This window comes from Cyrtonyx montezumae, unplaced genomic scaffold (assembly GCF_038088225.1).
Source record: "Cyrtonyx montezumae isolate F1298 unplaced genomic scaffold, pur_monq_1.0 scaffold_8, whole genome shotgun sequence".
In the NCBI taxonomy this organism is placed as follows: Eukaryota; Metazoa; Chordata; class Aves; order Galliformes; family Odontophoridae; genus Cyrtonyx; species Cyrtonyx montezumae.
This window is the reverse complement of record NW_027072089.1, coordinates 29,650,891-29,675,646: the sequence shown is the minus strand read 5'-3', so window position 1 is coordinate 29,675,646 and position 24,756 is coordinate 29,650,891. Positions and strand designations below refer to the sequence as shown.

The 24,756-nt window shown below is 39.1% G+C and overlaps 1 protein-coding gene across 2 annotated transcripts; it reads left to right on the top strand.

Annotated features, from left to right (window-relative positions):
• The first annotated feature begins 47 nt into the window (after window positions 1-47).
• On the top strand, window positions 48-24,756 carry RDH10 (retinol dehydrogenase 10). Of its 2 annotated transcripts, none has more exons than XM_065752770.1 (6): window positions 48-624; window positions 846-1,081; window positions 19,481-19,579; window positions 20,958-21,103; window positions 21,438-21,569; window positions 23,369-24,756. In XM_065752770.1, the coding sequence occupies exons 1-6, from the start codon at window positions 345-347 to the stop codon at window positions 23,490-23,492; spliced, it is 1,017 nt and encodes a 338-aa protein (XP_065608842.1). In that variant the 5' UTR covers window positions 48-344; the 3' UTR covers window positions 23,493-24,756. The 2 variants fall into 2 exon arrangements, with proteins under 2 accessions (XP_065608842.1, XP_065608841.1); XM_065752769.1 differs by having other exon boundaries at window positions 843-1,081.

The window sequence follows — 24,756 nt, the reverse complement described above, 5'->3', positions numbered from 1 at the left end:
GACCCTCCCTCGGCGGCGGGGGTGGGGGTCCCGGGAATGATGGGCGGGCCCGGGGGAGGGCTGGGGAGCGCGGGAGGAGGGGCCTTCCCGCCCGGCCCGCCCTATATAGGGCGCCGAGCGAGCAAGATGCTCACTGCCAGCAGCGGGGCCGCGGGCGTTTGGGTGCGGGGCGGGTCGGTGAGCGCCTTTCCTAGGTTGCTCCGTCGGGTCGGGGTGCGGGACCGAAGCTTGTCCCGGTACCGGGCTGTCCCGGCCGAGACAGCGGCCCCAGGTGCGGAGCCGGGCGAAGGGGGCTCCGCTCCGCGCCGTGCCCGCCGCTGCGGGCGGGGGTGAGGGCCGCCAGCATGAACATCCTGCTGGAGCTTTTCGTGGTCACCTTCCGAGTGCTGTGGGCGTTCGTGCTGGCCGCCGCCAAGTGGCTGGTGCGGCCCAAGGAGAAGAGCGTGGCGGGGCAGGTGTGTCTGATCACCGGCGCGGGCAGCGGCCTGGGCCGCCTCTTCGCCTTGGAGTTTGCCCGGCGCCGGGCGCTGCTGGTGCTGTGGGACATCAACACGCAGAGCAATGAGGAGACGGCGGGCATGGTGCGGCACATCTACCGCGAGCTCGCCGAAGCCGACCCCAAAGGTAAGCGGGGCCGGGAGCTGCCCTTTCCGAGCTCCACCTGCGGCTCCTTCGTCCCGCGGCTCTCGGAGCTGGCAGCGATAGCAAGCAGGCGAGTCCTCGTGTGCCACGGTGACGCCAAAGTAAACAGAAGTTTTAGTGCGGTGGAAGTGAGTTTGCTCTTTCGCTCGACTCTTGATTTGCGCGCTGAGATCCGACTAAGTGTTTTTTTCTTTCCCTAGTAGCTGCAGATGGAGAGAAAGATGCGCTGCCCCACGGCAGCTTGCAGGTTTACACGTACACCTGTGATGTGGGCAAAAGAGAAAATGTCTACACAACGGCGGAGAGGGTCCGTAAAGAGGTTGGCGAGGTTTCCGTGCTGGTTAACAATGCTGGTGTGGTCTCCGGGCACCACCTTTTGGAGTGTCCTGATGAGCTGATTGAGAGGACCATGATGGTCAACTGTCATGCGCATTTCTGGGTAACTATATCTTCATTCGTAGTACCTCTTCTGTCGGTTGATTTGAGTGCCTTAGCTGCTGTCACTTACCTTTTGTCTCCTTGGGTTTTGCACTTGGTCCCTTTCATTTGCAAGATCTCCACTTTGTAGGCTTCTTTTTTTTTTTTTTTAATTTAACCTTTTGTTTAACAGGTAATGGTGGGTATTAAAGTTATTAACAAATTGCTTTATATGGGCTCTGTGCTCTTAGAATCTTGAGTTCACGTCTCATACACTTATGTAGCCCTGGGTATGAAATATTTTGCAGCCATAACTTCTGAATTTACCTTAGAAATTGTTCCTATTAAGGAATGGCTTTGCTTCTTCCTTCCGTAGTCTTAGAGAAGACAGTCAGCAGCTTTAAATGTTGTTTTGATGATGGTTGCAATAGCAGAATTGCATGCTTCTAGAGAAAAAGGCTATTTAGAAGCCCTGCTGGAGATCTTGTTTGAGTTGCCTGGGAGGCAAATTGTTGCTTTTGGTAGCGGAGGAAAGGCCAAGAAATCAAGCCAAGAACACTTTTTTGGGGAATCCTGTATATTTGTCCTCATAGCTTTCTCCTGGGGCTACTGGTAGAAGTAAGGAAAATCTTCAAAGTTGACTCTGAGGTGATACCGTTTCTGAAACTAGCAGATTGTTATCAAGGAGAAGCTATCTGATGAAGCTATTTGATCTTGCTCTTCTTGTCTACCTACACCTTGCTTCCCTGCAAGTTTTATTTTTAATCTCACTGTAGTGTGGAGCTATATAAATTGGTATGTTGAAGGAGGGCACGATGTACACTTGGGTTAGCATTAGCTGTCAGACTGAGCCCATTGTTAGTATTGAACTGTTCTTTGGTCCTTCAAATAGTGTTATGAAATACACTTGCATAACAATCAAAAGATTAAGCAATCTGAAATATGCTTCAACTTGAGCTTTCTTTGGCTGTTCTTACCTTTTAGATGATAAAATTCTGTAAAATATCCCTCCTTAAAACTTAGGAGGGCCTCACAAACCTGGGGCTTTAACATGGAAGTTAAATGCTGTTTCATAACCCTAAAGGAGCCCCTTCAAATCTGTGCTGTGAAATACTTAATGGCAGAGCAGTCTTTTTCCAATGTATTGTAAAGCTTGCAGAAAGTGTGCTTAAACTTCAATGCACATGAGATTGTTTAGAAACTAATAAGTATATTTTAAGGCAGTTTGGGGCAATTTGAAAGTTTTGAAAAAGCACGTAAGACCTTGCAACAGTTATGAGCTCTGCATGTTCCCTTCATAAAAGTGAAACTGATGCTGAAGCAAACAGAGATGTACACTGGATTTAATGGCTGTTATTGATGTGGTTTAAAAGCAGAATTGACAAAGTTTCCAAGAACTCTAAATTATGACATCACCACAAATTAAAATATGGGAGGATCCTAAATTTTCCAGCTGTTCTTCCTTCAGGCCTAAGTCATATACTTATTTATAACATTGTTTCAGAAACCTTTTTAAAGCATCCTGTGTGTGTTCTTTTACAGTAATAAAGTATTACGTGTAGTCCAGTGTTGCTGTGATTGTTATTTCCATCAGTTTCATTCATTTCTAAATGAGTGTCACATGACTTTAACTATATCTTTTAGATTTTTATTTTTATCTGAACTGTGGAAATTGAGATCTTGGCGTAATCTTTTAAGGTAATCTTTTAAGGAGTAGTTGTCACCCTTTCTATTTACTTGAGGATCTGTTCATATGCACGCTTCCAGCAGATCCTGCATCCTGCTTTGCTTTTCCTTTTATTTATATTTTGCTCTTGGCAAGGCATTTTCCTAGTCTTCCCCTTCCTGATCTCAGAAAAGGCTGGCTTGGCCAACAGTGGGTGGACTTGTATTAGAAAATAATAATACTTAATTCATAAGATATCATCTGAATCAGCTGATTTGAAGCCAATTTTTTTATGCAAGTCAATGCTAACTTAAATAAAACAATCTGTCTAGATGTGTGAAGTCTTATGCAGCTAGGCTTACCATGTCAGCTAAACTGGTGGTCCAAGAGAAAAGCAAATACTCTGGAGCATTATGTAGATTTCTAACTATTCTTGAAGGATGTTTCATCCAAAAAGCTGTAAAAGGATTTGTATTGACATGAATCTTCCATGTAACGTTGCTCAGTAGTTTGGTGTTTGTGCTTTTGGGGTCTTTTTGGTTTCTTTCTTTTTTTTTCTCTCTCCCGTGTAATGCAGTATGTTTTCCCTCATACCTTGATCACTAACAAGCCTCAGCATGCTTCTACATAAAAATGTCAAATGGAACTATGGCACTGTCCCCTTGAAGCCTCTGAAATGGGGTTGATTGCCTACTCTCTGTGCAGTGTGCAGGTGATCTGAACTTGTTTTCTGTTAGCAGCTACAATTCAAAGGCTGATGAACCTCGGCAGTAGGCAATAAAACAAAAGCCTGTCACTGGTTTGCTGTTGTGACTCTAACTGGGCTATGTACCATATCACAAACTGGCAGTAAGGAGAGCTTTAGCAGCATACCACAGCCTAAACAGATGCTTTCCATTTTGCTGACATCCATGATTTGTATAAGCCTTCCTATGTGTGTTCTATATAAACATGTCACCAATGCATCATGTAGCAATTTCCACAGCATAAAATCCATTGCAGTATTAAAAACCTGTTATTTCATGCTGTGATAACTTGAATGCTTCTGATATTGAAAACATAGGGACAAAATCCATTTTCAGTTTGAAACAAGCCAGCTCTGGTTTACTGTAATTTGCAGATGCATAAAACTGTAGCAGTAATGTAACAGTATCTTTCTTGCCAGTCTGTTGCAAGAATAACTTACTTGGCTTCACTTGTCAAATACTAGAACAGAACTTCTACAGACAGGGAATTCTTTTCCTTTATGTCAGGACTGAGATTTGAAAAATGTTTAGTCAGTGCAAGATTAAGCTGTTGTTTTAGCTATTTTAAGCAAAACGTTTTTTTCTTAAGGTTCTACAACAAAGCTCAGGTGAAGTGTCAGCAAACTGTTTTAGATCATACAATAGCATTATATAAAACTACTGTATGATATTATTTCAGGATGAATTGGTATTTTCTTCTGTCTGTTGTTCTGCCTGAACATGAAGTTATAAAGCTACTGTTGAATAGACGGGTATTAGTATTGTACTTCAGTATAGCTCCTGGTGACTCCTCCTGGATTCAGTCATTGAATGGAGCAAGATGATGATCAGGCACCGCAGAGTTCTGTGATAAAGAAGGTCCTTTTGTACAGCAGATCTTCAGCATCCAGCTCTCAGAACAGTGATGCTACTTCTGCTTTTCATTGTTGTCTCAATCCTCAAACTTTCGACTTGAAGCTCTCCTCCTAGTGAGTGCTCTTCAGTTTACCAAAAGGGGGAAGCAAAAGCATTTAGCTCCAGCTCTGACATCTTTAAAAAGAAGTGGAAGGCTAAAGCCTGGACTTGTACACTGCTGTCTTACTGTTTGTTCATTTATAAACTACTCTATTTTTTGAGGCTGTGCATATACATTTCCATTTGCAGGGATAAATCATTTAGCATTTGTTACAATGCTGATAATATGGAGGGATAAATACTGCTTGAGTAACTTAGATATTTTGGACTATATAATCCCCTAAATTTAAACATATCTTTGAAAGAAAAAGCTTAATGGAAGCTTGAAAGGTTACTAAATTAAATACATATTTATGCAGGTATTGCAGTTGTCAACTTAATCAGACTGAAAGACTTGCTAAAACCTTGGAGAGTAAGTGGCTTATCTATAAGTATTCATCTAATCTCCAACTCTAAGGATTCTGAGATTCTAATCTCATATAGATCCCCAGCGTTCAATAGAACTCATACCTGTGGTTAGTTGAAACATGAAAATGCTGCACATCAAGTGTGCTCGGTAGTTGTTCTGCAGAAGAAAAGATAATTTAATTATATGAAGCTGCTATCTGAAACTGGACCAGGATAAGTCTTTTATAAACTATCGGCATAGTAGTTTAATTTTTGTCTTCATTTTTAAAGATCCAGTGTTTATGATAAGTAGAATACTGTGTGTATGTTTTATGTGCCAACTAGCTGCATTTAGCATTTTGGATGACTGGAGTTAGCTGTCTTAATTTTTAATTTCATGATAACACATCCAAAGAAGTTTGCTTACCAAGTTTATAAGATCTTGAGTTTTTTTCCTTTGAAAAATGAGTTGGATCAAATTCAAGCCAAACCATGTGTATATGATCCAAAAAGTGTCATCAAAACTAACTCTTCCCTTGCAAAATGATTCCAATTACATGCCACCAGTAAATTACCCTAGACAGCACATGTGTTTCATATAATGCAGTAGCATGCTGGGTAATGAATATGAACCAAAAGCAGTCAGGCTCTTAGCTACAGAAATAGGGTATTGGTCATATTTAAAACTTGCAAGTGCTTTGGTATGTTTCTGTGGTTCATATGTTCTTGGGTTTATTTATCAAGGAAATAGAGGAAACCTTTTATCAGTTGAGGAAAATACTGTCTTCCAGATGTAGTTTTCTGAAATATCCATCTCCCCTTCTTATGTGGTAGTGTATTTAACAAAAGCTTAAGCAAATAAATGGCTGTATGTGTATTTCTGGAGCACGAGTTGGGTGTGAGGCTACTGGCTTAGAGCTTTCTTCACTGATATATTGTATAGTGTAGCAGGATCTTGTCAAGCTCAGTTGCCACCAACCTGGAATCTTCTAGTCCACAAGAATTGGTTACCTGTATCTTGCAAGCTGTATGCATTTATAATCCAGTCTTGTCATATTTAAGTTGTGATTGTTTTCAAAAAGTCAGCCTTTTACTAGGGCTTTTTTTCAGTTTTTTTGATATTTTTGAGGAAATAAACATAAGAAATGCATCCAATTAGGCACCTAGATGTCTAAGCTTTAGCTGTGGAAGGAATCTTGCATCGCTTCCAAGAGTACACAGTAGTGTGGATTAAAATCAGTGTATTCATTGATCTGAAGAGTTATCAAGCACCTTGGGTTAGGGAGATAGATGAATCTCAGTCATATTTAAAAGGAAAAAAGCCCTTAGTTTGTTATTGCTTGAATGCACACAAATTTTTATAGATAAGTTACTAAGTGAATGTTAAGGAGTCCTAGCAAAACAGCTTCTAGAGCACTTGGCTTCATAGGCAGCACTCCCATCATGACAGAGGGAAGAGTGAATTGAAGATTCTTTGAATGTGTTACAAAACTAGCTTTCCTGGATGTGTGTTTTGTGCTAGGTATCTTAATTGTGTGGTGGAAATGCTGACTTGTTTTGTTCACACAGCAGTCGAATCCATACCTCTCCCTCTTCTGTAATGTCCTCATCAGCTCACAGAGCTGAAGTGATGGCTCAGTGGGTCTTAACGTGCTTCAATTATGCTCAAGCTTTTGTAGCTGCTCTCGGGCATGTTCTTGAGGTAAATTTTCTGCCTTATTTGAAAGGTGCATGGAGCTTGGGCTCAAAAAAAAATCAGGAAATAAAAATTCTCAAGTTGCAGCCAATTAATTGTTTGGTGCCTGTGAAGATGCTGTACCACGTGTTCAGCCAGTTACTTCCATGTGCTTGACTTGCTGAAGCTTGTGGAGCTTAGGTGAAAGCAATAACATTATTTTCACAGAAAAGCAATGTGATAGGCCCTTCAAGGAAAAGAAGTTGTTCTGAAGAGAACATGCCAAGACTTCTCAAACTAATTGAAATACATTTGAAGTGTTAGTCAATTATTAGTGGCTTGTAATTCCAAAGCCTTCCAAAATAAAGCTGGAAGTGCAGTGTAGCTGGCAGAGGAGAGATCCTTGAGGTAATCTCACAATTCAGTCTCCTGGGACTTTTATGAGGGTTAGAGATTTGTCAGCAAACCATATCAGTGCTTTCAGAATTGCTAATCTGCTCTGAAGAAGTGGCGCTGGATGAGCGATCGGTGTGGTGATTAAATTCCTGCTTCTTCTAGAATGAGTTAAGTCAGCAGAATAAGTGAAAACCTCTGCACTGACATTGGTCTGATATTGTGGTGTTACTTGTGAAGAATTTGGGGAAGCAGGAAACCTTGAATGGAACAACAGGTTTTTTTTGCTGCTGTGGTGCTTAACCTAGCTTCAAGTGAAGAGGGTGCCCATGTTGTTTTAGGGAAGTACTCTGTATAAAACATTGTGTATGCCTTCTCTGTCCTGTGGTGGTTAGAAGAGGAGTGCTTTAATAGAGTACAAAGGAGTTGCTGATTGTTATATCTAAAGTATAATTTTACAAAAAGCAACGATGTTAATGAGATCTGTAATAACCAAGTGACAGTAGCATACTTCTAGAAGGCAGATGTTTGTGTGCTCAAGCACCGAGAAAAGTAATCTTGCTTATGATGTGGATAAGTGTCCTGCTAACCCAGTGTTTTCATTGTTGGCTATGACTGGTCTTAAGTGAACACTGTGAGCTAGCAATCCTTGTCTGTAGTTCTGAGGGTCATCCAATACTCTGTACAGGTCGAGGGCAGATGAATGTTAAGTTTTCTAGCACTATTTGATTTGGTCTGGACCTGTGTGTGTGAGAGAGGTTTCTGGTTTTGTTTGCTTGAGTTTTTTGTTATGCATTTGTAATATTAAATCTTTCTGAAGACCTTTGTATGTAAAATCCAGAGCATTATTTACTTGGTAAACGTTTCTCCCTGGCCTTCAAGGTTTCTGACTATTCACACTGATAATAAAACTGAGTAATTGATATGTGTGTCTTTTGTGAAGAACGGTAGAAATGTTTCTGCACAGGCAAGCTAGTGCTGAATCACACGTAGTGCTGTATGCTTGTACCCATGGTCTTGGGCTTATTTGATTAAAAATGTACATTTTTAAATATAGTTACAACCTAAATAAGTGGGCATAAACTGCTGGCATCTCAGTTTCTTATTATTTGGTTTGAAGTAAGATATGTCACAAGCGGGAAAGGGATTGACATCAATGCTTAAACTTCTGAATGAACACTTTGTTCTTCTAAATAATTGTATTAGAATAATGATTTATATGCCAGCCAAATTAACACTTGACACAAGTGAGGTATCACAGTCAGGAGGGGAGGGCGTTATAGGCCAAGGAATGCAGAAACAGCTGCAGAGCAGAGGTGATTCTCTTGGTGTGAACCTTTTGAAATTCAAGTTTGTTTGGTTGTTGAATTCTGCACCTAAATGTGCCCTGGTCACTTCTGCCATCTGTTTGAACTTGCGTGACAGCTTCTCAAGCACTCCACTTACAGTGTTGGTTTGTGTAAGTGCTTGAGCATATGCTTAAAAGTAAACCACAATTTCTCTTGACTTAAGAGAAAATTTAAAGATGGCTTAATGATGGTAAGCATGGGGGATATCCCTTGAATCTCTCTTACCTTAATGCTAGTTTTGCTGTTCATCTGATGCCTGGATGAGCCAGTTCAGCTCACAGAACTCTCCAGAGGGAAGCTTCATTTTCTTGTCCAAATTGATTAGTTTTGCTTCTTAGAGACTACACTTGCTTCATCAACCTTTTAGGCTTGCACTGACCAAATTGTATTTGTGTGAAGGAGGCTGGAAGTAGAATAAAACTGTGTGGCAGCAGACAGGACCTCTAAACTGACTAATGAAACTTCATTCTTGAAAAGATTTTCTAGAATAGGATTTGTGGGCTTAGTTCATTTAAATAGGCACACTTGGTTCCAAGCTATAGTAAATTTCTCAGTCAAAATTGTCTGAATTTGGCAACTTTATTTCTAGGGAGAGAGCAGTATTGTAATTTTGCACTATTGAAAACCTTTATATACAGGTAAGTTTCCTGTTGCATTAGCAACTCTTGCTTGTTGCGCTGCACTGATACTCTGATTGCTCTTCAGTGTCATAGAAAGCAGTCGTGCTGATTTGGTCAGTGTATTAGCTGCACTTTTGGTCTTTTAAGTGTTGCGTTAGTGTCTTATCAAGTGAAAAATTACCTGCTAAGAGTTTTGGATTTTATTTTGCAGACCTTTTTTGAGAAAGGATAGGGAGAAGTGTTTCCACTTTGTTTTAAAAATTTCCTATCTTTATGCACTTAAATGCTGCTCCTCATTCAGCGATTTGCTTCATGTAAATAGGAGCCTTCTTTTAGGTTCTTGAACAAGCTTTCAAGCTAAATTTTCATTCAATTGCAATAGCTTCTGTATTTTTTAGTTTCCAGTAAATTAGACTGTTGAGTGAAGAGGGAAGCTCTTCTCCTAATCTTGTTCTTTTTTTTCCTCATGAGATGTTCAGTTATGGTGCAGTTACTTTCCTTTTTTTTAAAGTAATTGATTTGAAACAGTGACCTAGTTACTGAGTTGGGAAGGGTGGATGAAGTGACTCAGCTTTCGTGGGCATGCAGGTATTGCAAAGCAGTAACAGTGCTGCGGAGGTACTGCCTTAAGGTATCTAAAAAAATCAGAAACAATTTTTTTGTTTAGCCACATCTTCAAAAGTCAGTTATGTAAATTGTAAAACATGAGTGATGACTTCATATTTTCCCTAAGTGCTGTTCTCTAGTAATATTTGGAAACATGCAGACTAAAATATTAAGCGTTACCAAGTATTCCAGAGCATGACTAAGCTTATGGCAAGCTGGAGAAGAATGTGAATTTGGAAGTTGGATTGCGTTCTTGTTCGCTGCACAGAATATTCTGAGCTCTTATCTAATAGTTTTTCTAAAATGAATTTATGTGGATTTTTCACTGACTCACAGTGGCATGTTTTCTTTTTTTTTTGGTCAAGATTATCAAATAGCTGGCAATAAATAACTGTTCTCCAAATGGTTGGGCATTTGCTACAGACTTGTGCTAATGAAGGTGAGGGACTGATGCGTTTGTTACACTAATGTCAACATTGCTCTGAAATACCACAAATCCTTCGACTGGGCCATTTGTCAGTATATAAACAAAGTTGAATTTCTAGTCACTTCCTTCAGCAGGGCTTAAACCCAGCTTTTGTGGAAAGGAGTAGACAAATGTTAACTTCTTATATTGCTTGACTAGCAAACTCGAAAGTAACTTTAAATTTGACATCTGAATAAATGCAAATTACATTGTCTTTGCTGACAGATCTGCCTGTGGAAGAAGATGAGGTTGATAGTGCTGCTGACTGGGACTGTAACTTGAGTCCCTTAGCTTCTTACAGTGGTGCTGGAGTTCTGTTAGCATTTGAGATTGCCACATACTCAAAACCAATATGATAGTTACAGGCAGAAAGATTCTCTTTCTTTAAACTGCATGTTACTTTTCAGAGACTACTGCCAACTGTGTAGTACTTGCTTTAAATAGAATGGTTGTAACTGGTTTGGTAGCTGTTAGTCTGATAGCTTATTGAAATATTGTTTGTAGACAATAAACATCAGCTCACCTAATGAGATATCTTTGGGCAGAAGGAAGGAATTCAGCTTTTCAGCATGATTACTTCATCTGAAATCTTCAGTCATCATGCTCGATTATGCCTTAAACTTGTGCTGACCAGGGAAGTCTGCATGCATGCATGTGTTCCCTGGTTCCCCTAGACATTTCACATGTTTGTTTTGCAATGTGAGGCAGAACGAAATGTATACCTAAGCCCCCAGCAGCTGTCTTACCATGCTGTCTAACCTACTGGTGAAGCTTCTCAGGTTTTATATTTTAGTTGGGCGTTTGAAAGGTGCAGTCACTGGCAGCCTGTGCTCCATGCTTCTGCCCTGCTTGAGGAGATAAGCTCTTCCCCTGGATTATTGCTAGCTGATTGTACTTTCTGAGCTTTAAAAGACACTGAAATTTAAAGCAGGCAGAATTGTCTGAGTGCTCTGAATACCCTTAAGAAGCTGGTAAGGAAGCAATAATCAGTGCAAGGCTTCTGATAGCAGGGGGATATCATTTTATATTTGAAGATAACATGGTATGCATATGTTCTGGAGTCAACTGAAAATACATCAGTTCCAGAGAACACACTCATCTAGGTGCTCTGCACTCCCTTATTGGACTTGCTTCTTCCAGTTGAAAGGTTTTTGTACCAACGAAGAAAGAGTGGAAGTAGAAAAGATGCTATTTTAGAGCTCGATAACATACTTCAGATAAAAGTATATGTGAGATACAGAAGAGATGTAACAGAGGAACCAGCAAACTTCCCAAAGATTTTTTTTTAATGAGCTTAACAAAGAGACAAAGAATGAGGGGTCTCTGCTTTCTTATGGTTTCTTTGTAAGAGGCAGATAAATGTTTTGTTGAGAAGGGAGCTGATACCCTTGACTTAAGTGGAGAATGTGCTTCATTATTCATAGCCACATGAAATCAAAGGTTTGCAAAAAGTGAAGAGCCCTCAATGTACAACTGGTGATTTAAGTAGTGGTATATACTGATGCATATATATATAAAGCAGTTATGCAATTCATATCTCTACAGATCAAAGTAGATAAGTTTATGTGCATGTATGGTAGAATATACAAGCATGTCCATGAAAGGCAGCCAGATGCTTCCACAGAAATGGCTGCTGCAGCGTACACTCATTAGGAAGACCAGATATTGAAGTACATGTCTGACATATGTGGGTAGAAATAGAGCTTTAAAGCTTCTAAAACAACCTCTTTCTTTTCAGTAGGAAAGAATACAAAAGAACTCAAGAGCAAAAAAAAAAAAGTGGAGACTTCATACCAGTAACATAAAAGCTCTAACTTCCACTTGCTGGTATAGAATTAACAGGGGTAGTTCAGCTTGAATGCCCAGAAAGCATACAAAGCAGTGGCTTCTCTAAACAAAAGTGAAACATTCTTAAGGAGAAACTGGGACCGCCTTTGGTTGTGGTACATGTTCCTAAAGTATGTACCCTAGGTAAAGGTGTCTAAAGTGCTGCTATGGTGGTGAACACAAAGAAAAGGTTTATGTCAGGCAACTGGGAATTTGATTAGCTCTAGATTGCCATAAGCCTTAGGTAATAGGTTTTCCATCTTTACTCTCAAGAAAGTTTTGGAAGCAGGAATTGTATTATTTAGGTAGCATGCTTGAGTATTTAACTACACTTCAGAGCAAGGGGAGAACAAAGCTGTTTTCTGTTCCAGTCCTAGTTAGACAATTTGGGGTAATATCACAGGAGATGATGCCCTTAAATGAAAAGGGAGGGTGAGACAATGTAGTGACATGATAAGGTAACAGAAGTTCCTGTTGCAAGGTCTAAGCACTTTTCATATTCCACTCTCTGTAGACACAACCCTTTTCCAAGTAAGTCCTGTTAACAAACTATACAGAAGTCAGTTTAGCCAGGCTATGTTCAGTTGGCCTAGGCTTGGCTTAATTAGTTCTGGTAGTAAAGAATGGAAAACAATGATTAATGACTGACAGATAACTAGTGGTATTAGTTTCCTGTGATTTTTTTTCTTTATTAGCATTACTTATCTTATCTTTAGTATCTATGCATTGTAAACAGCTTTCTGGCACTAAGTTCTGATTAAGGAAACTACTTCATTCAGTTTCAGCTTTCTTCTGATACACTCAACATGAGTTTATTCAGTGTAAGAGGAGCTACCACAAAAACTGAAACATTCGCAGGAAACGATAGTAGCTATTGATACTGAAAATTCAAGAAATTTTGCAATAGTACCCTGAGTACTGCAAATGCTAAACAATGTAGGGCAGTAATTGTGGGCTGAAAATACTTTTATTTAGCAAATAGTATGCTACATGTTTGTTATTACTAACCAACCCACTTATAAACCTCAAGAAATGAGGTTTAACCTAGTTTTCTGCAGATTTGATGTTTCTCAGCTGATTAAGTATGTCTCTTGAGAAGCAGGGCATTTTGTGGATGGATCAGCCATGGGAGAGGAGAAAGCACAAACATTAATTACTGACATGAGCTAATAAAAAAAATTAAATGCTAAACAAGTTAGTCGAGTAGTAGGTTTTGATTTTACTTAGTGAAGGCTCCATGTACTTCAGAGTCCTATTTCACACAGTTAGAGAGAGGGAAAATATTTTTCTCTGTAACTCAAATACAGTTTTAAATTACCTGGAGTTGTCTTTCATTGTGGCTTAGTTCTTCAGAGTACTTATTTTGTTACCTTTACCTCTTAACCTGGTTAGATCTTATCCGTAGTTTCACTCTATCTATGAATGTAGGGCACACAAAGTATTGGTGTGCTGGTGTGTGGCTTTACTTCCTTGTTACTTGTCATCCTTACAGACTTCTTGCTCTTTCATGAGCTCCTGGTTGCAAGGCAACTGTAACGTTATTACCGTGCATGTACGTTAAGCATTAACTGCTGTTGCAGTTCAATATTAAAGGAATCCCATGGTCCCAAAGCAGTGGGTTTTTATGTGAAGGGCAAATAAAGCTCTAGTGTGAAATTGAAGGTTGTGTTGCCTGCCAGGAGGTAAATAACTAAGGGACTCCTTTTGAAATGAACTATTGGAAGCTCTAGCTTTTTATTTTGAGCACAAGGCCTGTTCAAGCTGCAATCAAGGGCAATCCTCTAATAGCTTCTTTCCATCCTTTTAGTACAGTTGTCTGTGGCAGCTAGGGTTGAGGAACTTGTATGCATCTCATGATCCTTTTTTACTCTAGAAGGATCTGAGCATGATCACCCACGAACAATCCAAAGGAGTGCATGGCTTTCTTTTTTAATTCATTACTTTATGAAAATCATGTAATTCTGACCTATTTTTCATAATAGTTTATTGAGAATAGAAACTGAAGATCAAAAATAGCACTGATCTCTACAGCATTTAAATATTTACTTAGACAGTGGCTGATTATCCAGAGCGGGGCCAGGGCTTCTTGAAACCAGCTAGCAGTGACATCTGAGCTTCCTTTAAGTAGAGGCACAACTTTGGTCCCTTACATTAGCAAGGTCAGCAGTAGTTGTAGACTTCTATCTGCCTTCTGTAGTTGGCCTGTTACCAATGCAGCCATGTCTGCTGTGCTGTGTGCTCTCTCTAGTGTCCAGCTCAGGACTTTTGATGTAGTCTTTGTGCAGTTAATCTCACCTTAAGCTAATATTTTGTTGATGCTTGTATAATGGAATTTAAGAGGGCTGGGGATATAATACAGAAGAAGTCATCGCAATGATAGTGCAAATGTCAAATTATTGTGCTTAATAACCAATGAAAAAACAAAAGGGGAATAAGCAGTTAAATGCAATCTTGTAATGGCATGCTTTGGTGTGTGAGAAGGCATTTTTGGATATTATAGCCTCTAATATGAATAAATTCTCCTTCGAGAGTTACGCAGTTCTAGGCTATACTTTCAAGACTCTTCCAAAAATATTTGGCGATGGCTTTTGTTGTAATGCTGCTAATGAAGTATTACTGCATGTTTATAAAGTGTTTAAAGTGGTTATCTTCTGAAATAAGAGGGATGGTATGACTATAGCTGAAAATAGTTTCAGTATATTTACTGATAAGCTTGCAGTGGGATTTTTCTGCCTTTCGGGAACCTCGCTTTTCCTTTTCACATACAGGAGTTTATTACTGCTATTCTGTCCAGTTTGGTGAAACCTACTTTAAGACTTGGGTTGCCACAGTCAGCTTACAGAACAGTTAGACATTCTCTTTTGTTAGACTCTCATGCCTTACTTTCTGGTTATTGGAATGGAAAGAGAACTGGGGCGTGGTATCTTGAGTTTTGCCCCATGGTGACTGTATGCTGTCCCATGTGGAAGCAGGAGAACCTGCAGTACCATACTGTGGTCCACAAAGGAAAGGAAGAATAAAAGATAAATGTCTATGTGAGGCAAAAGGAGGATATCAGGTGCGTTTTAATCAGTGACTAGAATGCTTTTTTTGTTAATACTAGAATGCTTCATGTTAATACTGTCATGTTATTAGCCATGGTAGCCGGCTGTTGTGATTTCTGCTGCCTTAGTTCCAGGCTTAAATAGGGTCATCTAGATGGATCTGTGACTGATCACATCAACTCTGCTTCATGGATCTGGCTGGAAGGTTTCAACATGAAGACAGAAACAGTGCAGTTACCCAGATGTTTTACCTATTTATTCTGTTATGCACCTGGCTGTTCTGGCAGTCAGGAATAGCTGTTTCTTCAGTAAAATTCTGTTTCACCAGCATGCTATTCTTGTGGATTAACAACAGTGCTATGAAAACTCACTTCTTTCTGTCAGCCTTGAAAAACAAATGCACTCCATCTACCTTATATAAAGAGATGATATGGAAAATAAACATAAAGGAATTTGTTTATTGTATTGTTTATTATATGTTAATAAACATATTAACATATAACACTAATTATATAATATACTTAAGAAATTTCTTTGGCATAAAGCAGTTCCTGCCTTTATTTTAAACAGCTTGTTGATGCTATCAAAATAGCTGTAAAGGATGGTTGGGCCTTGACAGAAGGCAGAAAGTATGGGGAAAAAATACTGTATTGAAAAATAGAAATTTAGCAGGTCTTACACATTGGTACCTGCTTTATTTGTTTATAGACTTGTTCTTATATCAAATAAACATGAGGTAGCATGTACTTTTCCACTTTGGTGTGCTTTGTACATTCAGTATTCATTGTTTTGAGCTGCATACATCTAACGTTGTTTTCTGTGTAGGCTTGCTTTCTACTTTAAAAATAATTACTCCAAAATTTAATTAAAAAAATCACTTTCCCAAACAAAGTATTTCTTCATATTCTCATTTGCTGTATTTAGGCTAATTTGTCTTGACATTGCAGCTGTGCTGTTCTTTGTGTTGCACAATCTTTTGAGTTTTGTTTCATTAAGAATGGAACTAAAGAATTTGGGGAAGGGGAGGGAAGAAGTGCTAGACTGTTAGAAGTTAATTTGCCGTAAACCAAAATGTTGAGAACAGATTACGAAAACTATGAAGTGACATGTAAATGCTTGTTCAGTTTCACACTTAGGAGAAGTAAGTCATTAAAGCTGTGTGCACATGAAATACATGTTTAGTTACAGCTAGTGGGAATAGTTTGTTCTTACTTATATATTCAGAAGCATAGAGTAAATTGCTTAGAAGATTTGGTGTAGATCTTTCATGGGGCCTGAACATAAAGATTAAACAGTCTCAAACAGAGAAGAGCGAGCTCAGCTCTCTGTTCAGAGTAGCTTCTTACATTGTCTGTCCTACCTACCTACCAAGAAAACTTGTTTGTGCCATACTTTGTTTTTTTTTCTATTTTTCTGGGAGTGGGGAAAATAAAAAAAACTAGTTCTGAGTAAAGATGATGCTTAACTTAATTAACTTAAATTTCTTGACTTTAAGCGCTGCATATCTTTCCTGATTCCTTGTGGTGTAATTCATCTACTGTACTTCCTGGTTTATCCAGGAAAAGTGTAAGACACTTGTCACTAATAAAAGACCTCACTCCAACTTTAGCCACTTAGATGGGTTTAGTTATGTCTTACTCTGCAGCTGTGAGAGGTAAAAGTGAAATTAAAAGATGAAACCCAAAGGCAGATAGTTTAAAACATTTCAGTTATTTTGGGGGCCTGGTTCTTGACTTCTAATGCCACAGACAATACCACATTTCTTGCTTAGTATCTTCTAATAGATAAATATTTTGTGGAGGATTAGTGTGTCCATGCATCACCTCAGAAAATGAATGTGGGCTGCACTACCTGTTCAGACAAGTGCCAGATGGGAAGGCCACCCGGGAGGCCGTCTTGCCCCTGAACCAATCGAACTTTGAACTGCTTTCTCAGCATCATGACAAGCACAGAGAAGATGTCAGGTCTGGTAGGCAGATGTAGCTGAAGCTGAAAGAAACTAGAAACAAGAAACTAGGTTGGTCTGGTTTATGTAACAGACAGAAAAACTGGGGACCCAGAGTATGGAGGAAGCTGCTTTGATCAACAAAGTAGTCTGTGCCAGAAGCTCAGTGAGAACACTGATTTATTTGGGGATTGCTTATACCACGAAAGAATAACTTCACTTTGGGATTGTTTTTCCCAGCAAGAGGAGGTTGGGAGGAGCAGTGGGCAAGCCTTACTCTGAGACTGAGAATGTGTCCCCCGATAGGGTGTGTCTGCCTCTTGCCATGCGTGTTTTTAAGTGCTGACTCCCAGCTGCAGCAGATGGCTGGAGGATGGCAGCACCAGGATGACTTACTGTTATCCACTTGGCTGAGGTGTTGATAGTTGACTGCTGTGTTTTGTACATTTTTGATGGTGCCGCCATCTTTATTGACTCTAATAATAGGTAATGGTATGGATTTATAGACACAGTTACAGTTCAACACTTTCCTCCACACCTCTCAACAAACAAAAAAAAGATGAAAAAAAGAAGGCAACACTATTGTAGTGAAGAGAATAAAAAAAGAAAATAATAAAACCAAAGAAGCACTTTCCTGTTGGTTATTTTGTGGGAGAAAATCACTATCTTGCCTTGGTAGGACAAAAATGTCTGTTGCTACTTTTTTTCTTTCTTTGTCTCCCTCACCTTCTGAGAGACAAACTGCAAGGCAAGTGCCTCTTTCTGTAGTTCTGTGCTTTGCAGGCAAGGCTTCAGTCTGCATAATCAAGCTTTCTGGCAATGAGGGGTGGCAATCAGTCATTCTGATGAGATGTGGACAGATAACTAAGACCAAAGTGGAAACTGCTGATGGAACTGACTAATGCTCTGGAGGGGAGTAAATTGTTAGCAGGACTGAACTAGGAGCTCTGCTGTCTTAGGAGGCTGGTGGGGAGGACCTGGGCCAGCGGGCAGCATTATGGGTTGGCTGTGAAGAAACAACGTGCTGTAAAACTCGAGGAAAGTGAAGCCTCTTACCTTTTTGGAACTGTGCTGCCTCGTGATGACCAGGCTTTCTTGCCACACAACGTGGGAAGAGAGGCTGAAACTTTGTGTGCCTGGCACAGATTAGTTTAACAAGTGAACTAAATTCTTGTCCGTGGCTCTATATAAGAGGTTTAGAGATCCCTGCCACGAGGAAAGAAACAAATGCAAGACAGCTTGCTCTCAGATTATTTTTTTATAATTAGCTTCGTTATACAGTTATGACAGAATCTAGGAGTTATATGAATCAACAGTAGAAAAGGCAAGGAGTCAGGAGGTCTGTTAATCTTCTATCATCTGCCAGCTATCCAGTGAAAACACTCTTTTGTGTGGTGTTAGGAGGTCTGGATTAGTCATTTAACACCTGCAGGCAAAAACGTTGTACAAGAACATGTGAAAATCATTAGAGCAAAACTATCCTGACGTCTGTGATTGGAAAATGCAGACAGCATAAGAATGGAATTAGATGGATTCAGCTGTAGCTTGCATGTCTCTTTAACAGTGCAGCTGACAAGATTCAGACCAACAATTAAGCAAGCAGCAAATACTTCAGGGGCATTTGCATACTCTGAGTTTGGATCCAAATTACATGGGAAGACTTGGTTTCTGGAAGGACAAAGCATTTGTACTTCTGCCTGAGTTAGAATGGAACAGAAGCTCTGCCATGGGTAGATCTATGTATTAACCAGATAAATCTGTGATTAACACACATTATCTGAAATTCTTTGACAACTTAAAAGTGTTCTAGTATAGTATGCCGGTTACCACAAGCTGAAGTAAATAATAGCTGAACAAACCATTTTACTGCTAGATTGATTTTAAGCATATATGGTGTTCTGCTTGGTTTTTAAAAACACTGAAGCTGACTCACACTAAAAACAGGTGCCAAAGCTAGATATTGGAAGAGAGGTGATCTTCTAAGAGCTGCCTTCAATTTATCACTTAAAATTTAATTTTTTAAAGGTGTTAGGTCTGATTTGAGTGTTTAAGCAAACAAACTTTGAGATAATCAAAGTGGTGGTTAAAAGCATTCATCTTGACACTTGAATTTGTTTTATCTTTGAAACCCTTCACATACAGAATTAATAATAGATGTATACATCTACTTTTAGTTAGAGCAATGCTAATGGATACTAATAAAGATGGCAAGCAGTTCAAACTAGCAGATGTTTAGTGTATTTTGTATTTAAAAGTAACATCAGCAAAATCTGCCTCTCCGTTATTTCATTATTGTGCAGTGCATGGGATAAGTTAAGTGGATAAAACCAACCATATCTAGCTGACAAAACATGCTGTCAATAATTAGAACTGGTAATTGGCACTGGTCTTAACACAGAAATGCTGAGTGGCGTAATTAAACGCTTTGCATTCCTTTTTCTGGCTTAAAGAAAAAAAAGTGGCTTCCATTTTAGGTCCAAATTATCTCTTTCTGATAACTAGTGTCCTGCAGAAAAATAAACATGTCTGAGCTCAATTGATCTTTTAACCTTCGCGTTTCTGGAGATACAATCATTGCTGTCTGAATTCACAAACATACTATCCATTTTCTGTTGATGTTTTTGAAAAACCAAGATGTTGCAAACCTATACAACAATCTTCTAAATTCTTGATAATAAATCAAGTTACAAGTAATGTAACAGTTCACTTTTTTTTTTTCTTGTTTGTTTGATTTGTTTTGTAGACCACTAAAGCATTCCTTCCCAAGATGCTGGAAATGAATCATGGACACATTGTGACAGTTGCAAGTTCGTTGGGACTGTTCAGTACTGCTGGAGTAGAGGTTTGTTGGATTGTAATTAATCTGGGAATTATTATTTTTTTTGCTTTCAATAAGCTTTTTTGGTTTGTATTAGCAGCTAGAGAAAATAGTCAAATCTTCAAAGATGTTTGAAGGTTACTGTAATACGGATACCTAATCACCTAACACCCCCCTGTGAGTGTGATCCACAGGTCTCAAGCAGACACCATACTTGTGCACTTGCTACCTTGAGTGAAAGCCTAAGATAGAATTTCATTCAGAATGCTGTATGATTGTTTAGTAGCCTGGTAGCTTTTGGTAACTCAAAAGGTATTCACCTACCCATTCCTGCCAAGAAATGTAGTGCCTTAGCTGAAGTCAAAGGTGAGGATTTTTGAAAAGTCATGGATTTAATTTCTTTTTTTTCTGTGAAAAAGGAAGGCTACTACCTACCTTCCTCATGGAATATGTGTCTCACCTGCTTTTCTGGGCTTCAAGTTATAAGCAGTAGGTCACACAGATCCTGGCAACAGTTTTTGTGACTCGTTTGATAAGTAAAACTAGGTAAAGATAAAGCATATTAGCTTGCATTTTGAGTCATTAACACCAACACAAGTAGGAGCAAAAATCATTCAAGTAGTGAAAAGGAATAAATAAGTCTAACAGAATGGTGGTCATACCACCTTGTAAAACACAGGCGTTTTTGTTTTCTTTTGCATAAGACTTAGGCTCAGTCCAGAATCTTAAACTGCTCTGGTTTTCTTTTAGCAGAAATGAATTAAGCTGGTGTAAGTTAAAGCTTTTTTAGTGTGTTTTCTATTTTTTAGTGTACTTTCTTGAGAATTCTTGAGAGAATTTCCTAGATGATGGGTGTGAGCACATCCAACTGAAAACTTGAATGTAACTGCTGTCTCTGTATTTTATGAGATAAGCAAACTATACAGTTTTCTGAAATTATATATATAATAAAATCAAACCTTCATTATACTTTCAGTTGAAACTAACAAAAAATAAAACATTTAAGATTTCTGCAACTATGCCCTGCCAAATCACTAAGCTTCTTCAAATCTGACCCCCTGGTACTATTAGATTTCTGCATCCTCCATTCCAACATTTAATATTAAGCAAACTGGTGAACAGTAACTTGCCATATTGCCTTCCTAATTCAAATACTTGAATCCAAGTTAATCTCATGCATTCAACTTTTCCGCTCTCATGATTCTGTGCTAATTGCTTTAAAATTGAAGCAGCAAATGAGTTGATGTGATGCTATATATTCATTGGGTGTCTTTTGTTGTTGCTTTCTAATTTTGTGTAGAATCACATCAAATGTGCTTTGTCTTTAAACATGATTCATATCTGTCCCTGTTAAGGTGCTTTTTTATTTTTTTATTTTTTGCCTTTTTCATTGTCAACATAGGATTATTGTGCTAGCAAATTTGGAGCTGTAGGTTTTCACGAGTCTTTGAGCCATGAACTGAAAGCTGCTGAAAAGGACGGAATCAAAACGACTTTAGTCTGCCCTTATCTTGTAGATACAGGAATGTTCAGAGGGTGCAGGATCAGGTGAGTAAAATTCATCTCCCTTGTCTGTAGTTTTATGCAAGTACTGGATGGTAATTTAGCCTTGTTACCATAAAAATATTAAAATAAGTATTATATCTACTTGCATATGTTGGTGTGATCTGTAATCCTGATCCCAGAAAAGGGACTTTCTGAATTTCTTCTGTCCTATGGTACTTTGCGCAAGCTTTGACCCATATTTCTCATAGCTGAATATGAATATAAAAGTTTGTCCTTGCCTAAGGCATTAAAAAAAAAAAGAAGTGAGTTAATGGACTCTCTGGGGTTGGCAGTCCTTTGTGTATCTTGATTAATCAGCTTTAATCAAATATTTCAGAAAAGAAATTGAGCCTTTTCTTCCACCACTGAAACCAGAATACTGTGTGAAGCAGGCTATGAAAGCTATCCTTACAGACCAGCCAATGATCTGCACTCCTCGCCTCATGTACATGGTCACCTTCATGAAAAGGTAACATCTGAAATGCCAGCTAGTTGGCAATACAAGCAGCAGAATGCTAGTGAAGTGCATGAACATGTCCACTTTTTAGATAAAAACACTATCTTACCTATATAGGCCATAGGTTCTGTTTAGTCCTAATGCTTCTCTCTTGCTCGCATAAGTGTATGTTGCTTTCTTTTTGCTTTTCTTGTTCCATAAAACTGTGATCCTGTGTATCATACATCCTAGTTTTGCATTTCTGCTATCTTCCATCCTCCTTAGATTCATATTCTCTTCAACAGACTTTTCCATTTTGTGAGTCCTTTTTATTTAGGAATGGGAGAATGAGAAAGCTTCCAGCAAAGGAACCTGTGACTATTTATGTCTAGGACCAGTATGAAGGAGCCCCTGACTGCATCAATACAGTAAAATTGAAAATCTGCACATTCAGAAACAAATTGCAGTCTGCTTGTAGAAACACTAGAACGCTACAGGTTTGGGATGAGAACTCTGTAACCAGCCTTCTATTTCAGTGATGCAGTGTAATACAGGAGTTGGCTCAATTCCACTGGTGCCTCATCTGTTGCATGCTACTTTGTAGAGAACAGTTTCACAGCTGTACAGATTTTTCTGTTTCTTTAACCTTAAGTATGTAGTGGGAGCCTTTAAGATCTTGCTGTCCTGTGAGGGGTGGTTGAAACTGAGAGCAGTGGGATTTTTATTGTACTTACAAAGCAGTTGTTCTCTGCTTAAATCTCTCCTGGTGGATAGAATTGCCAAAGAGTAGCGAGGACTTCGATGGCTCTCATCTTTGCTGGATGAGAGTATGTATGTGTCTCTTCTGTCAACAACTTGAGAATACTATCACAGCCTTTGAGCTAGCTTCAAGCAGAAGCTCAGAGGGTGCTACAGTGCTCTCTGCACAAGCAATGCCTCCTGCAGCAACAGTCACATCAAAGGCCCTTCGGGTTTTCTTGCATTCAACACTTTAACTTCCAACAGGGAGATCAAAGCTTCTGCATAATCCATGCCCCAGGCAGCAGCACTTAGATCAAAGGCCCTCCAGTGGCTACTGCACAAACAGTACTACTGCCAGCAAAGACACCTGTACCAGTGACATCCATTTCAGTGATCCTTACTCCTAATGCCTAGATTCTGTGCATTGCTTTCCACTGAATGAGTGTCTGTCACACCGTTTGCAGAGGCTGAAGAAATCCCATCTTAGTCCTGCACTAGCACTCCTGAGTATTATCCTTCAAATAAAAGTAGCATTCTGTGGATATAGGAAGGAGGGGAGGGTCTGTAGCCAGATATTCATCTCATTTTACCTCTTAGAATTTTATCTGAAGGGCACAAAGAGGAAATTGCTTTTGCTATTTCAGTCATCTTTTTGAGGATGGATGACTGAGTTTAGAATATGTGTAAAAGTTGTTAGACATCTGATGATCAAAGAACTGCATTAACTATTTCTAACTCCAAATCAGATTTTCCTAAATGTCTGATGAATTCTGGCACTACTTTTGGTTGTTAGTAGATTTTCTGTGGTGTATTTGCTACAGGTTTGTGAAGAAGCAGCAGAAAATCTGTTCCACTGGTAGTTGGTGACCAAATAACTTCTTCCTCCTCCATTATGCCTGCCTGTATGGCTGGGTCTCTAGAATTTCAGTCTTCTCAGTGCAAATCTCCTGGAAAATACTTTTATTAAACTGTTGGAGGAGACCCCAGCAACCATAGCTATTATGTTCCATTTGAAAATCCAAGTATATAATAAGCAGGGCTTTTTTATTCTTGTGCCATCTTTTAACAGTTTTATAACTTGTGTTTTGCAGTATTCTGCCCTTCGAAGCAGTTGTGTGCATGTACCGGTTTTTGGGAGCAGACAAGTGTATGTACCCTTTCATTGCTCAAAGGAAACAGGCTACAAACAACAATGAAGCAAAAAATGGAATTTAACACTGGTTTAGATGGACTGACGTTCATAGGTGAATATGATCACGCTACCTGAGTGAATTGTGACGTGCACTTGCATCTAAGAGATGCAAAAGTCATCATGTTACTGTGGCATTCTCTTGGGTCCTCAACCTGTGTATCAAACTCTAAAAATCAATTTTTTTTTATATACTGTAAATAAAACTGACTAGAGTACTTGGAAAATGTGATAGGTAAACAAGGTGAATTTACAATGTAGCTGCCACCATTGTCCTTTAGAATCTCACTGTATGTACAGTAAACTAGTCATACTACTTCTTGTAGGGATGCACTGTGTGATGTCTCTTCCTCAGCCTGCCCAGATTTATAAGAGCTGTCTACAATCAAAGGATGCAGTATCTCAGAAGTTTCCCTATGGTGTTTGGTAAGGGGCAGGGAGAGAAATCTTGAGATTTAAGCTACTGCTTATGACCTTTTAGCAAATTCAAGGACAGTTTTTGACTGCATCTCTTTGCTCATTAACCCAAGCTCTCTAAAGGATACAATGGCCAAATTGTGGTATAATTCTCTTTTGTACCAATTGTGTGTATTCTATTTAAACAAAGATAAAAATAAATTTCTAAATTGCAGATTCAGAGGCAAATGAATGTCTCAGAAATACATTCAAACTTGTACTGGGCATCTGGTTTTCTAGGAATGCAGTCAATGATTTAAATTGACTTCATGTTCAAGTCACTTGATTTGAAATATGCTCTGTCCTGTTACCCTCTATATATGTCAGAGTCCAGTCTGCTGTTATGGACTGTGTTTCTTTTCGTAGTACTTGTTTCCGACAGAGTTCTCCCACCCCCTGAGGAAGCTGTTGTACTAAATTTCTGTAACTGGACTTGTGCCTAAAAGACAAAGCAACTCAGCTGAGATACAAACTGTTTATGTAACTGCTGGTCATATGCCAACTATTAGCAAATGAAAAATGGAGTAACGCCTGATGCAACTTTACATGTGGAGTATGGAAGGGTGTAAAGATTTTTTTTTCAGTTGTGCTCACATTGTAGAACAGCAAACGACATTTTTACAGTATTTTTTGTAAAGCGAACAATTTTGTGCCTTGAATTTGGTAATCTGTATTAGTGAAGCATTGTAAAAGTGAACTTCTACCTCTGTATCTTAATGTATACCATCCACTTGTAAACCACCATTGGACAAATTGTGATTACTTTTTTTTAGAATGTCTTGTTACATAGTGACCAATGCCTGTGGTTATTAAAGCGAGCCACCTTTTCCTTAA